At 40.3% G+C, this 15970-nt stretch overlaps 1 protein-coding gene across 3 annotated transcripts in view; it reads left to right on the plus strand.

Annotated features, from left to right (window-relative positions):
- The window catches only part of TCP10L (t-complex 10 like), a 58065-nt gene that overhangs the window by 22663 nt on the left and 19432 nt on the right, over nucleotides 1–15970 (plus strand). For all 3 annotated transcript variants that reach the window (XM_058289540.2, XM_058289539.2, XM_058289542.2), the window contains 6 exons: nucleotides 480–617; nucleotides 1853–1993; nucleotides 2423–2534; nucleotides 4949–5049; nucleotides 9781–9921; nucleotides 14936–15020. In XM_058289540.2, the coding sequence (XP_058145523.1) occupies nucleotides 480–617; nucleotides 1853–1993; nucleotides 2423–2534; nucleotides 4949–5049; nucleotides 9781–9921; nucleotides 14936–15020 (718 nt within the window). The remainder of the gene's footprint in view (nucleotides 1–479; nucleotides 618–1852; nucleotides 1994–2422; nucleotides 2535–4948; nucleotides 5050–9780; nucleotides 9922–14935; nucleotides 15021–15970) is intronic.

The raw sequence follows: 15970 nt of genomic DNA on the forward strand, positions 1-15970 counted from the left end.
GTTTACCTTGTAACAGGGAAACTTGAGAAGGTGTATTTCAAATCTTTGATAAGTTGTGAGAAACAGTACAAGATGTACTGGTTACGTTTTCTCTCTTCTTTAATACATTTGTATTTAATGCATTTAATGTAAGCATATATTTAATATGGTTGAAGACAGGTATGCAAGGAAATAAGTTTTGGGTATTGTTTATTTTGTTACCTTTGGGAACTTGTGATCTTTGTGATAGAGCGAACAAGAAGCACAAAACAGACATTGGCTCCGGGGGATGTTCAGTGAAGGTCGTTGATGTATTCTTATCATGTTGAGTGGGAAACACTAGTCCAGTTGTCCCCACCTCGCATCTCTGTGCATTTCTCTTCTGAGAGATTCCAGTGATTAGTGAACACATTAAAATTTTAAATGGATCGTACAGTTATCTTACCTCTGAATATGTGAAAATTTTCCTTGAATTTTGTTTGCGATAAATTGTCTTTTAGGTATCTGAATCTACTTTTGGAAGAATTTCATTGCAGACAACTGATGAAGAAATAATGACACAATACACTGGCAGTGAGAGTCATTGCGCGATGCTCACAGGACAAAGATCGTCATCTAGAAACTTAACTTCTCCGAAGGTAACCCTTAGTGTTTATAAGCTGGGCAAGGAAGCAGAGGTTCCGTCCCCATCTAAGCCAATGCCAAGCTGATTCTCCAGCATTAGATGAGTATGGCGGTTGCTGGCGTCATGACCCTATGCACTTCCAAGATTGTAAATCCTTGTTAATTCTTGTAATACAGAGGGATTAAAACCTACTGGTTGTTTTCTCCCAAAGGCTGTCACAACAAAAATAGTCTGGTTGTGAGCTGACTCGAAACAGAGGACTATCCCCTTCAGGGATGTGATGCCTTATTTCTATTTGTATTATGCAACTCGAGGTTGTGTTTTTACATGCCTTCATCTTTTATTGGCTCAACCATATGGATTTAAGCTCTTTAACTGCTTCCCATTGTAATTGTTGTGGCTTTGTGCAAGCTGCTTTTCAACACATGCCTCCTCTGTGTCAGGTTAATATTGTTTGTTTTATGACCCCAGTGATACTCTTTTATCTTTATTTAATTTTTCCTTGGGAAAATGAACTTTTCTTTGGATCATTCTGCTAGCCAGCATATTTGTTACCATTCCAGCATCAGTTCATCATCAGATTTGATAAGCAAAGTCATGTGTCTTCATCGAATTGTTGATAAGGGGGTTGATTGGGATTGGGAAGATCTCAAAACTCTATTTAATATCCTGTCATTCTTTTCCAATGCAACTATTGAACAAAAGTGCTTTATGCCTTGAAGGAGGATGTGGAATGTCCTGATTTGAGAATTTATTAAAATTAGGATAAGTATCATTTTGGGTCATTTCAGTACATAAAGTTACCAGGATGAACTTTCTAGCTTCCTTGGATAAGCAAACTTCCCTTAACTCCTCAAATGGAACTGAGTTACTTAAGGGCATGAAATGTCATTGCTCAATAACTGTCTATATGCATGAGCAAATAAATGAATGAGTGGCTTATCTATACCTATACTACTTTCAAAACATCAATTATCCAATAGCAAAGGGTGGAAAAATTTATATTACACATGTTAAAATTAGTTTCAAGCACTTCTTTTTACTACAAATCGTTCTACATTGTTAATAACAACTTTCTGAATTTAATGAGACTATGGAAATGGGATATACCAAGAGTTCTACTTTTGTAGGGTATAAAACTAGAGTTATAATGTCTAGATTCTGTGACAGCTCGCATGATGTATTTATTGATATTTTGGAATAAGATTATTGTTGTTAAGGCAAAAAATACCCCCAATTTTTTTTCAGCCAATAAGTATAAATATAGAAACAATATCACAGGATGATAGAGATAAAGCTCTTTTCATGAATCTTCAAGACAGAAGTGCAACACCTACTGGAAGGAGGACTCCCTTTGAAGAAAGAATGGCAGAATTTGAAGATCAAAAGGTAACATTAGAAGAAAATAGTATTAATTTATTTTAAAATTTAGATTTAGATACAATTCCACTTAGGTCCAACTAGAATATTCAATTTATTATTCAAAGTAGTCTTAATAATATATTTTAAAATAATTATGTTTCTATTGATAAAAATTGAATTCTTCAGACTTGTGTTTAATGCTAAAAAAAAGTAAAATAATTGAATAGAACTTTTTTTTTTTTTGCCAGTTGCTCCACCATGTAGCTGGTGTATTTCTGCATTTTTAAAAAAATGATATATTTCTTATTGTGGAGCACAGTGCTTTTGGTTGAGCCTTGACATGTTACTGAAAAATATTTGTAGTTGAAAATGGCTTTCTGCTACACCCCAGTTTTGACCTTGAGGCAATCCCAGATGAAATGATAGTGTCACACTCGTGACTGTCATTGAACGTAGGTTATACACCGATCTTCCCAAAGTCTGCAGAAGTCAAGAGGTAGAAAATCATCAACTGCTGCTTGTTATGTTGCCATGCTCAAGGAAAACGACCTAGCAACCAACGAAAATGGTGAGCATTGTCATTAGGGCTTTTCCTTCCTAATTTGCTGCTTACTTTAAAATGTGTACTTTTATTACATGTAAGTATGTACATAAAATAGTGGGGTGAGGGGAGTGGGGGTTATATGGGGACCTCTTATATATTTTTAATGTAACATTTAAAAAATAAAGAGAGAGAAAAAAGGAAATATGAATAAATTGTAGATTTTAGTTGATAATAATATAACAGCATTTTTTAATTGGGTGTGACAAATGAATTGTATTGATGTAAGGTGATAATAGAGAAAATTGAGTGTGGGAAATATGAGAACACTAATATATTTGTAACATTTTTGTATATGTACTATTATTCTAAAATAAAATGTTTATTTTAAAAAGATGAACAAAAAATAATTTACTATGGCAAGTGCATATAGTTCATGGAATGCCCTAATTTCTGACTAGTTTTCCTCTGATTCCCTTGTTAGCTCCTCTTTTGTCTATCTTGTCAATACCCCTCCATCCCCCAACTCCCACCACGTACCCAACACATAACCCAAATTTGTTCCTCTAGGGGGCTGTTATTGGCCTTTTCCTTTTCTCAGATTGTATGAATCTTTTGGGTAGTCTCATGCCTGCCACCTTGATAAAATACTCCCTCATCTAGCCCCTCATCCCTACCTCCCCCTGAGCTCCAGGACTGTCAATCCAGCTGCCCACTAGTCTTTGTCGTTTAGGAGTCCCACTGGTGGAGCCATTGAGTGTCTTTGGATGAATCACAAAATGGTGCCCCTTCTCAAGTAATTTTCAGAAAATTACCATTATACTCTGATTTTGCTAGAATAAGACATTTGCTGACACCTGCTGGACACTGTCCTAATAAAGGTATGATGTCTGTAAGGTAGCAGAACCTGCAAAACCCATGGGTGCCACACTCTCAAGGGTCAAAACATGAGCTCTTACCTTCTGCAGACCTAGACTTGTTAACTTCCTCCTTATTCCAAAAATACCACTTTTCTCAATGGCATCACAAGTCCATCAGCCTCCTCAACCTGTGACTTGAGAATCATTCTAGATTCCTCCGTCTCTTTTAAGCAACCCCACCCATGTCTATGTGGGTCCCACTTTATCTGTTTGGACTCTCAATTCCTTCCCCTTTTCTCTAGATCTCCTGCACAGCCAAGTACTTCATTATCTTTCTCCAGAATCTGTTTACCTGTCTTCCTGCCTTCCTCAGCCGCTGGGAAGTAATCTCTAAAAAAATGCAAAGTAGATACTGGCTTAAAACCCTTGAGTTTAACACCTGATCCCCTCAGGGGACACTTTGTATTCCTCGATGTGGCAAGTCGAGCACTCACCACCTAGTCTGAACCATTTTGGTCAACTTTTTCCCCTGTTGCCCTGCAGCACAGGCTCCCAAACTAGATTCCAGTTTACCAGTATGTGCTTTGGTTCATTCTTCCCCCACAAACCTACTAACTACTTTGCCACCTCCAAGTATTATTGCAATTGATAATTGGTATCGTCTTGATGAAACTTAACCTGGAAGACTATGGGACTTCCTCCCTGTGATGGTTAGTCTCATGTGCCAACTTGGCCAGGTAAGAGTGCCCAGTTGTATGGTCAAGAAAGCACTGGCCTACTTGTACTGTGAGGACATTTTGTGGACCTAAAGCATCACTGAGTTGACTCCATCTATTGTTAATTATATCTACAATCAAATGAGGAGCCTGCCTTCAGCAATGAGAGACATCTCATCCAACCAGTTGAATGATTGATCAGTTGACTGATCTCATCCAATCAGTTGAAGGCCTTAAAAAGAGAAATGATTTCAGCATTCAGAGAGAGACTTCCCATCTCTACTTCAGACAGTCAGCTTCTCCTGGGGAGCTCATTGAAGACCTTATCGGAGTTCCTGACTTGCAGCCTGCCCTACGGAATTTGGCCTTGGGCATCCCCAAGTCGTGTGAAACAATTTTATAAAATCTCATGCTTTTTACAGATATTTTCTGTTGGTTCTGTTTCCCTAGAAAACCCTGGCTAATACATTCCCTAAGCACCCTTGACCTCTTTTTGTTTGTCTAATAGACCAATTATCGTACATGTCATGTTTTTTCTCATCTTGTGTCTATCTCCTCGCTGGACCATAAGCCATTTATGGGGAGGGAAGTGCTTTCTCATCTGTGTATCTCTAGAACCATTGTATTATTTGAAAAAGTGAAAATCAATAAATATCTGTCGAATCTATTAGTAATCCATAATTCTTACATAATCAATGTCACCTGTTGTCAAACTGGCCCTATGGTTGTATAATAATCTCATTAAAAAAAAGAGAATGCCTTTATGGTGATCAGATTTCGGCATTGCATGAAGATAATGATGATTTTTTTTTTTTTTAACTCACTCTCCTTTTAAATTTAGCTTCTTTGTTGTTGTTTTTTTTAGACACATGCTTATCAGCCACAGAGAGTTCTGAAGGCAGATATTTCATCCAGGGTCAAACTGATGAGTTGACTCGTTCTTCCCCAAGCATTGCAGATCCAAAGGTAGGCAGAATTGAATTACCTCCGTGGAAGCTGCCCACCCAATTGCCACCACAACAGGCCCTGGGGACAGGGCAGTAAAAGTTTTGAGGTGGTGACAAGGCATTGTTACACCCTCCCATTGCCAAGAACAAAAAATTAAGAGCATTCCAAAAGTTTCCTTACTTCTGAGGCAGTTCTGCCTTTCAAATGAGTAGACACATTTTTCTTTTTTTTTACTTTTATTTACATTTAGTGCCTGGTCAAAAACCAGATTACAGTTTTATTTAAGAGTTATGTGATAAAAAGATGTATGATATTAATATTTTATGTAGAATTTTCAATGAAAATTAATAAGATCAAAGGACAGCATAGCAAAAATATTCTTAAACCCTAGGTAGTGGTCTACTTATTACCTGCAATATTTCATAACAACTGTCAATAGAACAAGATTTTTTCCCATGGCTGAGAATTGTACCTATAAAATTTTAATATCTATTTATGATGTAAAAGTAGACAGCTGGTGAGGTAACTATCAAACCACAAGTTTCTACTCATTTTTCATTCTCTCTAGAAAAGCTCACTTGCTATTTTGACCATTTGACATTTGTAAATTAAGGGGTAAATGGTCGTATTTTTCTCTGGGTTTTATTTTGGTCTGGACTCCACCTAATGGGCGAACCTCAAAAGCAAAAGCTCGAAGCAACTCAACAAGCTCTTGATTGGGTAGTTTTCCTACTAGTGAAGCAGGTTAGTAAGATAGGGAATCAATAGATGGATCTGGAACCTGGCAAAAAGTCCACTTGCCATTTGCTACCCCCACGATGGCTGCTGGAAGACTCTCATGAGATCTGCCACTCGGAATGAGATTTCCTCTGAAAGCCAGAAGTCCCAGGTGTTCTCCAGGGGCCTTATCATTGGGCTCTCATGGGGAATTGATGGATGGGGTAACCAATCAAAACAGCAAACAGCTAGAACTCCTCCCTGCCCTTAGAAAAGGAGCAGAATAATTAGTGGTTTAAAAAGCAAGCTCAGAGACCTTGGCCCTCTCTTGCCTTCGCCCTAGCCAGTGCCTGTCCCGGCGCTGGCACATGTGCCTGTTCCTGCCCTCTGCGCCCTGCTCTTGCCCTTTTCCTTCTGCCATGATGGCCACACAAGTAAAACCCGGGCATTTATAACCTATAATGGGCAATTGCAATCTGTAAGTCAGCCCACTTTATCACTCTCCAGCCCCTTCCTCCCTACCTGGGACCTGGGACCTGTTATTTCCCCTCATTTCTCTTCCCTCCCTACCTGTAGCAGGTTGATATGGTTATGAATTTCAAAAATAGCTACTGGATTATGCTTGTAATCTGATCTGTACTTGGGTGTGATTGAGTTATTATTAGGACATTGAGTCTCTGCCCCTTGGTGAATGGGGACTCACAGATAAAAGGCATGGTGAAGAAGAGTTGAGGATTCCTAATGTTGGGGTTTTGATGTTGGAGTTTGATGCTGAAGTCTTAAACTGGAGCCCAGGGGAAGGAGACAGAGCCGTTCACCTGATAGTCTACAGCTGACCTTGTGGAGAGAGGCAAAGCCTAGAGAGCCTCATAGTCTGCAGCTGATCTTGTGGAGGAAACAGAGGAGCTGAGCCCAGAGGAACCCAGGAAACCTGAAGCCTCACAGATGTCAGCAGCCATCTTGCTCCAACACGTGAAAATAGCCTTTGGTGAGGGAAGTAACTTTATGCTTTATGGCCTGGTATCTGTAAGCTCCTACCCCACATAAATACCCTTTATAAAAACCAATCCATTTCTGGTATTTTGCATCAGCACCCCTCTGGCTGTCTAACATACTACCTTAGTAAATTACCTGATCAAAGTGGTGTTCTCTTGAAATTCATTTCCTGCAGTTTAGCCAAGGACCTAGACAAAATCTGGCTCCACTAGTATAACACTTAAGTTGTTCCCAAAGTCACCCAGATCCAGATTAAATAGAAAAAAAGAAGTTGGGGAATAAACACCTTCATTAAACACCAAGTGGGGTGGAAACCCTGGTACCCCAGTACGCGGTGCAGAGGTGCTTCCTTACCTGGAGATACATGCTGCAAAAGGTTAGAGGTAATGTGTGTTTTCTCCTGCCTCGTAACTGGAGACCAAATGAGACAAAGATTATACTCATTCTGCAGAGTCTTTCTTTCTTTCTTTTTTTTTTTTTTTAAAGATTTATTTTTATTTATTTAATTCCCCTCCCCTCCCCTGGTTGTCTGTTTCCTGTGCCTTTTTGCTGCGTCTTGTTTCTTTGTCCGCTTCTGTTGTCGTCAGCGGCACGGGAAGTGTGGGCGGCGCCATTCCTGGGCAGGCTGCACTTTCTTTCGCGCTGGGCGGCTCTCCTTATGGGCGCACTCCTTGCGCGTGGGGCTCCCCTACGCGGGGGACACCCCTGAGTGTCAGGGCACTCCTTGCGCGCATCAGCACTGCGCATGGGCCAGCTCCACGCAGGTCAAGGAGGCCCGGGGTTTGAACCGCGGGCCTCCCATGTGATAGACGGACGCCCTAACCACTGGGCCAAAGTCTGTTTCCCCAGAGTCTTTCTTTAAAACCAGTATCTTCCCCCAAAACACTATACCACCTGGACCCCAAGATAGAAAAGGGGGAACTAGAGGAGAAAATACAGCCCCCAGATAGCAAGGCAGGCTACTGCAGGCACTCATGTTCTCCATGCTAAGGCTCGTTAGAGCCCGCGTCATCGGTCAGAGGAGCTATTTCTTGTGCCAATTATTTCCAGTAAATAAAACAACAGTTTTCAAAAGGAACTTTATTTTAAAAACATAATTTGCCACTGACGGGCTCAAATATTTCTCTGCCTCTTGAGGAGAGCTTCAGTTCCTGAAGGACACGTCAGTTTGCTGGAACAATCTTGTTTTCTTCTCCAGGAAGGGGGTAAAACGGGATATGCTGCAGCTGCAGCAAAACAATGTTCTGTAAGCGCTGAGGAGAATGCACTCATGCTTGACACAATGAGAGGCCTAACCCCTTTTTCAATCTCGGCTATTTATTTCTTGGAAGCTTTGAGGTGCCTTTGTCACCCCCTGCCCACAGGAGCCCTTCCTTAAATTTGACTCCTAACCACCCAAGAGTCTTCCAACTTCTTGCTTTGTCGAGTTAACTCTGGCCTAAAGAAAAGTGAACTATAATCCTCGCAGTGCAGCAGTGCTCCAAAATGTACTCACTAAATGCAATGAATGTGCCACAAACGTGAAAGAGTTTGTTGATGTGGGAGGAGTGTGGGGTGTGAGGAGTGGGGTATATTAGAACCTCTTCCAGTTTTTACTGTAACATTTTGTGTGATCTATGTATCTTTAAAAAAAAGATAATAAAAAAATTAAATAAAATAAAAAAAGTAAATTTATGCTCTTTCAGGCAGATAAAAAGGAGGGACTCATTTAAATGTTTCTTTTTCCCTTTAGTGCAGTTGTTTTAAAGATTTTTCAGGGTAAAAGAGAAACTCATCATTTAAATCCATTATCTTACCGACTCAACAGGTGAGGTCTCTGAGAAATAAGCAATAGATATTTGTTGGTAAATACATGGTGGGCTCTGTCCCTCAATCTCAGGAAACCTCAGAGGCTGTGAGTATAAGAAATAGAACCCACTCTTCCTTGCTCTAAGCATAATCCTTCTCTTGTCCAGGTGAGCGCTCACTCACCTGTATGCTCCATATATTCTCGGCATCCCTGCCTGGGTTCCAGCTTTCCTCTATCACTGAACTACCTCCTCTCACTCTTCACCCTGCATCTCTTGTGTCTTTCATTCCATACACTGCAATTCTTCGCCCTTCTTTTTTCTCCCTGTTTTTATAGTTAATAAAGCAACTCAGCTGAACAAACCTTGCTTCATTTATCAAGTTTATTGGGAGAGGAGGCAAATTCAAACTTCAATCAAGTAGAATGACTGAGGCCTTGGCCAGCAGGTGGCGCTCGCCAATACGTTTTCTTTAAGGGACTGCGTGGAAGATAATTGACAAAGTCAAGCATTAGCTTTTAGTTGCCTGTAGATTTTCTCAGTTGAATTAACTCTGAGCTAGAAGAAAGAGTCACAGTGGGATGTAATTAATAATAATGTATTTTACCATTTGGAATTTTCACTTGCTCATGTATTCTTCACTCCTGAAAACTCGAGATGATTTCTGTGTGTTTTTTTCCTTCCTTCTGCGAATTGTGGTATTACTTCTCTCCATGTGTAATATTTCCCATTTGTAATCAAAGATCTTCTTTTCTAAATTTCGAGTCATAATATGCACACGAAGTTACATAATGTTTGCTGATTCATTGTTCGTTGACATCCATAAATCTTTTGGGACAGGGTGGGAGATCCAAAGGATGGAATGAGAAGGGAAAGAAAATGCAAAGGCTAATTTTTACACAGTAATCACTGCAATTCACATGACCCAGGATTCCAGATTCACCAAATCCAATAACCACAGGTGACCCAAACTGGTGGAAAATATACAACCGTCCATGACCTTAAGAAAAACAGACGTTTGTAGGACAAATCATAACATTTGTTCACTATGCACAACCTAATTCAGGGATAGGGATTTGGAATTGATCTAGTTAGGCAGCATTTTTGTGTGGAAATATAACAAGTGATGCCAACCACGTCAGGTGTGCAACAGGAATATAATGATTTTGAGGGGCGGAAAAATCTATGACACCACAATAATCGTGCTTTAAAGACCTTTTCATTTTGGAACTTTTGTATTTCCTTAAAGGTAGAAGAGTCACTCAGTGACAACTGTAAAATCACCACCTTCCCCAATGGCACTAAGAAGGAGATAAGTGCTGATAAAAGGACAACTGTCCTTAGGTTTTTAAATGGAGATGTGAAGAAGATCATGCCAGATCAAAGAGTGGTAGGTATAAATTTGTCTCATTGTTATTTTGGTTTCAATCAAATCCAGCCCACTTGTTAGGAACACTTTGTACCTCTTCATATTTTTTGTTTCCTCTGGGGGTTCAAATATGAGGTGCAGGCAGATGGACAGAAGGAAGGCTTTGAATCGGGCAAGACTTTTTCAAATGTAAATCTTGGCTCTTCTGTTTACTAGGTGTTGTGGTTGGTAAGTCACTTAATGGTCTTGAAACTCAGAGTTCCACAACAAAGCGAGAATAACCATCATCACCTCCTAGTTGTGAATTCTCTATCATTTCATAATAGTTAATCCTCTGTAAAATGTGATTAATAATTAGGACCTGACTCAAAGGTTGTGAAGATTCAGCGACATAACCCATTAAATAGCGCCCCTAAACTGTGCTCTCTAGTAACATAACCACAACGCTTGGTAAATGAGCATTAACGATAGAAGTAGTATTCATATTTCTACAAAGCTGCACAAGTAAGACCCAGTCCCTGGTACAAGCTGGAGTTCAGGCATAAGGTAATGGTTTCTAGTCCTCTTCAGACTGAAAGGCTTTTGCACATCCCTGGGGGAGTTAAAATCAGGCTCCATGCAGCTACACAGCTGAAAACCGGGAAAGCAGAAGATGTTGACTTTGGAACCAGACAGTTCTGAGGCTGAGTTAGCACCATCGGGCACCAGCTGTATGGACTGGAGCAAGTTAATCTCATCAGGCCTCAGTTTCTGAATCTATACAAATCAGAACGTACCTTATGGTTAGTGGATCTCAACTTAGAGCGATTGTGCACTTCAAGAAAAATGGCTGGGGACATTTCGATTGTCATAATATTGCCTCCAAGTGGGCTCATTTGCACAAGTGCCCAGAAGCCAACACTGAGGCACAGGATTTTGAGAAAAGAAAAAGTTAATCGCATAATCGACCAGCAAGGATACCTGGTGGAGAGGCTCAGATCAGTTTCCCTGAGCCAAATGGGAGCTAGGATTTCAGGTGCAGGGGAGGGTGGGCTTAAAGGCGTGGCTAAGGGTGGGGTGAGATGACATCGGCCAATCCAGTTTGGAGAAAGTGGGCTAAGGGGTGTGGCTAAGGATGGGTTGAGATGACCTGCCCAATCCAGTTAGGGGAAAGGCGGGGTTAAAAGCAGATCATGCTTGGACTTAAAATGGAGGTCTAGCATGCTGGATGTCAAGAACTGGTCAGAACCGGCTTTAGCAGACACTGCCAAGGAAAAGGAAGCAGCTTTTCTCCTAGTGCAGCAAGCCTCCTATGAATAAACACAAGGAGGCAGGCATTTGAACGAAAGGGAGGCAGAAACTTCCAGAAACTTCTACAAACCAGACAGGGAGGGACTACTCTGAAAAGTGGGTTGGTAAATGACAGTTTCAAGAACTAGGGGTGGTGGGGAGTGGGCTCCCAGCTTCTAGTGGGCACGCGCCAGGGAGGCTACTGAATATTCTAGAATGTACAGGACAGCCCCCTGCAGGGAAGAATTACCTGGCCCAAATTATCAGTAGAGCTGAGGTAGAGAAGCCCTGTGTGGCAGTTTGATATCATTGATGAATTCCAAAGAGAAATACTGATTATGGTTAAACTGGTCTGTTCCTCTGGGCTGGTGAACCCCTTAGATTGTATTGGATTCAGAGGTTTTCCTTTCACTTGATTAAATTATGACTAGGGCTTTGAATGGGCCACAACATTATGACATTGAGTCCCTGCCCCCTTGGTGGTTGGGAATTCACAGAGAAAAGGGCAAGGTAGACGAGAAAATTGGGAGTTTTTAATGCTGGAGCCCCGGGAAGTAAACACACAGAGAAGCAGATACATGAGGAAAGAGAGAAGGCTCCATTAGACACGGAAGAGACCATGGGAAGAGAGAGGAGCTGTTCACCTGATAGTTTACAGTTGGCCTTTTGGAGAGAGCAGAGCAGCTGGGTCAGGAGAGAAACGAGCCTGGGGACAGAGACGAGACTTATCCCAGCCTCGAGCTGATATGGAAGAAGCTGGGACACCAGAGCCTTAAGAGAAGGAGGAAGTCTGAACCCTGGCAGACGTCGGCAGCCATCTTGTTCCAATATGTGGCCAGTGACACTAGTGAGGGAAGTAACTTATGCTTCATGGCCTGGTAACTAAGCTTCTACCCCGAATAAATACCCCTTTTAAAGCCAACAGATTTCTGGTACTTTGCATCGGTACCCCTTTGACTAATACACCCTTTTATGGGTTATCATGAAAGCTAAGTGGATGCGGCATACTGCTTTGTCCATATTAAATCTCAATATTTGATAGATGGTAACACTGATTATAATGGATACCGGTGGAGGAACGCAGAGGATCTTGGTAGATAGAGGTGTAATTGATGTTGGGGAGTATGGAGCCAAGACTATGCTCGTGACCTCAAGAGACAAAGTGCATCGTGCAGGGTATTTTATGTGGAAAAAATTAGATTTAGCAAAAGTTGTAGGCTTTACAGTCAAGATCGCCATGGTGACAATTTTCCAGATAATTCAGGGCTTAATTTGGCTCTAAATTAGGAAAACCAGGTTAATTTACCAACAATCATTTTAAATAAGGCCTGGACATAAAGTGAGGGCTTGTAATAAATTTAATCTTTAACAAGTACTAAAACATTATCGACTTTTAGTCTTTAAATTTTCTTTAAAACTTCTTTGGGATGATCAACTTCATTGTTTTTAACAAAACTGTGGGATTAAAAAAAAAGTCAAAGAGGTGCAGGGCCCTATGAGCTTGGGGTGATGTGTGAACCTCACCTCTGACTTGGTTTTTATTCTTTGTTTTTAATTAGAGAAATCTGCTCATTGCTCTGTGATTTGAGCCTGGCCACTTGTGCTCTTTATGGAGGGCTGATTTAAATCCTGAAGGGTGGTATGGTGACAATGATGTCCCTGAATTCTTATATTCCTCCATTTAGCTGAGCTAACTCATCTGCCCCCTTTTCTGAAAGGGGACGCAAACAAGGAGAACCTGGGAGACCCCATTTAAATGAGGAACTTTTATTGTGTCACAACCTAATCGAGTAATAGTGATATTGGTCTCATAACTGACTTCAGCCCTTTAAAACTGAACACCGAGTTTCCCTAAGTGTGGGGTAACAATTAGTTGGTTCTTAGACAGACTCAGGAGCGTATAGAAATTCAGAGAGTATGACAAATCTAATTTTTTTTCTTTTTTCAAAATTTAAAAAATTTTACTTAAGTGTAACATACATGTAGAAACCACAAATCATGGGTTATAACTGATTAACTTTTGAAAAATTTTTTAAATTTTTATTTTTCCACTTTTTTTATTATTTAAAAGATACTTCGATTACATCGATGTTACAGAGAATATATAGGGAGATTCCCATATGCCCCACTCCCCACACCTCCCACATTTTCCCACAGTAGCAACATCTTTCATCAGTGTGGTACCTTCATTGCAATTCATAAACACATTTTAGAGCATTGCTACTATTGATGACCATGAAATGAGGTAGCGGGAGAAAACAGGAGCCTTTGTTAAAAAAATTCTCATTTTGATCTTTGGCGTGGTCGAAGTGAAATGTTATTCAAGGCAAATTAATGCACGACTTGCTAGGGAACCTTCTGAGTGAAGGCTGCTGCTCTCCATCATTGTCTTTCTAGTTTCCATATAGAAAACTGGCTCCAGACAGGAACCTTGAATGAACTTGATAATCATGGTAATCATGGAGAAATAAGCATACTCTTGATTTCATCTGACTTTTTAGAAAAATTATCCATGTACAAAGAATGCCCTCAAAATAATGGAGAATCCCTTACATCTCAGTATCCAAGTTTACCCAAATAGTTAAACGTTATTTAAATGTATTATCTTCATATACTCTCTCAGTCTCTTTTCTTGATGGGCAGAGAGATTGTTGCTTTTATATTAGACCAACGTGCAGTGACTAGCATAGTTGCTCAATGCTGGGAGTAGTTCTCACTTTGAAAATAAGTAAACATAATGTGGAGAAGCATGGAAAAAATACAATAATGTAACGTATGAACTACAGTTATCAGCAATATGCAATATTCTTGCATTGGTTCCACAGATGTACTGTGTTAATAACAGGGTGGTCTGGAAAAAATATGCCAAATGTCCACTATGGACCATAGTTAGTGGTAATAGTCTGTTGAGTTTATCCCATAATCTGTAACAAATGTTCCACAGTGGTGTGGTGTGTTGGTGAAGAAGTGTTGTATGGGAATTCTACTCATGTGCACGATTGTTTTGAACGTTCATAACTTCTGTAGTAAAAGTATATTCAAAAAACAAAAATACAAACAAATATTCCATTGATTTTTATTTCTAGATCCTTAATTAAAAAAAAATTTCTCCTTCCCTACTTTAGAGCTTAGGCTCACTCAAACTTAGCTCTAAAGAAACATTCCTCTATTCCTATCATAAAACCTTCTTTTAAAAATAATTACTCTTTCCCCTCATTCTTTCTCTGCTTTATTGGACAGTAAAGGGTGGGGGAAGAGTGACAATCCTTTGAACCTTCCCAATCAAGTGAGGAAATTGAGAAACAGAGCCTGTGTCTGATCCACTGCCATCTTGAGTTATGGGCGGACGCCAGGTCTACCAGGTCTGAGAGGCACATTACTTCCAGCCATGTGCTCAGGGTTGCCTGGGCTCAAGTCCATGTTCATGAATGGTTCATGAAACAATCAGAGCTAGTGTGGCCTTAGGAACCCCTAAGCTGAAGAGGTCAAGCAGGTTTAAAGTGGAAGGGCCTACCCCGATTAAGACTGAGAGCTACTCCTCAGTCCAACCATCTCTCAGAATAACTCAAAGTCTCAGCCGGGATCTTCATGGTAAGATTCGCAGGGTCTGGGCTGGCCACCCACATCCACATCCTCCTAGATGAGATCAGCCCTTTCCCACCGGCCAGGGCATTCCTTTAGGTCAGGAAGTTCTCCACTAGATTAAATCCAGTTTCAAAATAGTAACAAAACTGCATCCTAACAGGGATATTTCTGGTGCTTACAGGTTTATTATTATGCAAATGCCCAGACAACGCACACAACCTATCCCAGCGGTTTGGAAGTTGTGCGATTTCCTAATAAGCAGACCGGTAAGCGACATTATCATCAACCCGCTCTGTGATTTAATGGCTTCTTTGGCAAACCGAATTGTCTTTGACTTTCATAGGGAGACTGTTCTGAAAAAGATCCCAAACCTTAATTTTCTGAAGGAAGGATTGATGATAACTTGTTTTCTTGCCTAAAGAAAATCCATTTAATTTGTTTTCTTGCCTAAAGAAAATCCATTTAATGAAAGAGAAATAACTGAAGGAGAAAAAATGGGGCCCCTTACATGCGTGCGTTGTGTCAGGTGACATGTGTTGAAATACCTGAGTTGACAGATATTGGAGGCCTTTACTCCTTAGTGGCAATTATCCAGATAATTCAGGGCTAACCTACTTAGTGAAAAACCTATGCATTTTTTTCCTGATTCTAACTGACTTTTAAATTTGTCAAATAACTCCTAGGCCCCTAGGTATGTACATGAGCCAGGTCAGGTATGCCTAAAGAAATGTCATCAAACTCAGTCAGCAGGTCAGTGTTCTTAGTTATTTCTGCATGGCTATGGTTCAATCTTAGGAGCATAAAAAACCAGCAGATAACAGCAGACATACTACTTATTTTTACAATGTCCTTAACTTTATCGTCTTAAAAGCTGCCAAGTTCTTTTTTGAGGTACTACCTGGACTCTGAAATGCAATGTGCTAGCTTGGTGAACTTGCTTTAATTTTGCTTCTCATAACGTCTCACAGTTTAATTTTGCCTCTCATAATGTGAAATCCTCCCCCTCCCCATTTTTTTCTCATGTTAATGATAATAATATCTTCCAAGAACCCAGCTCTCTAAATAGTGCAAACCAATTGATAATTCTCCCACTTAGAGGCTGCCCAGTTTCATCATCACCATCATTATCATCATCTGCCAGGAGTTTTGAATGTGAATTTTGTCCCTGGACTAAAGTTTTAAGAGAGGATATTAATAAAATTATACTACTACCTTC

Source organism: Dasypus novemcinctus, chromosome 28 (genome assembly GCF_030445035.2).
Source record: "Dasypus novemcinctus isolate mDasNov1 chromosome 28, mDasNov1.1.hap2, whole genome shotgun sequence".
NCBI lineage: Eukaryota > Metazoa > Chordata > Mammalia > Cingulata > Dasypodidae > Dasypus > Dasypus novemcinctus.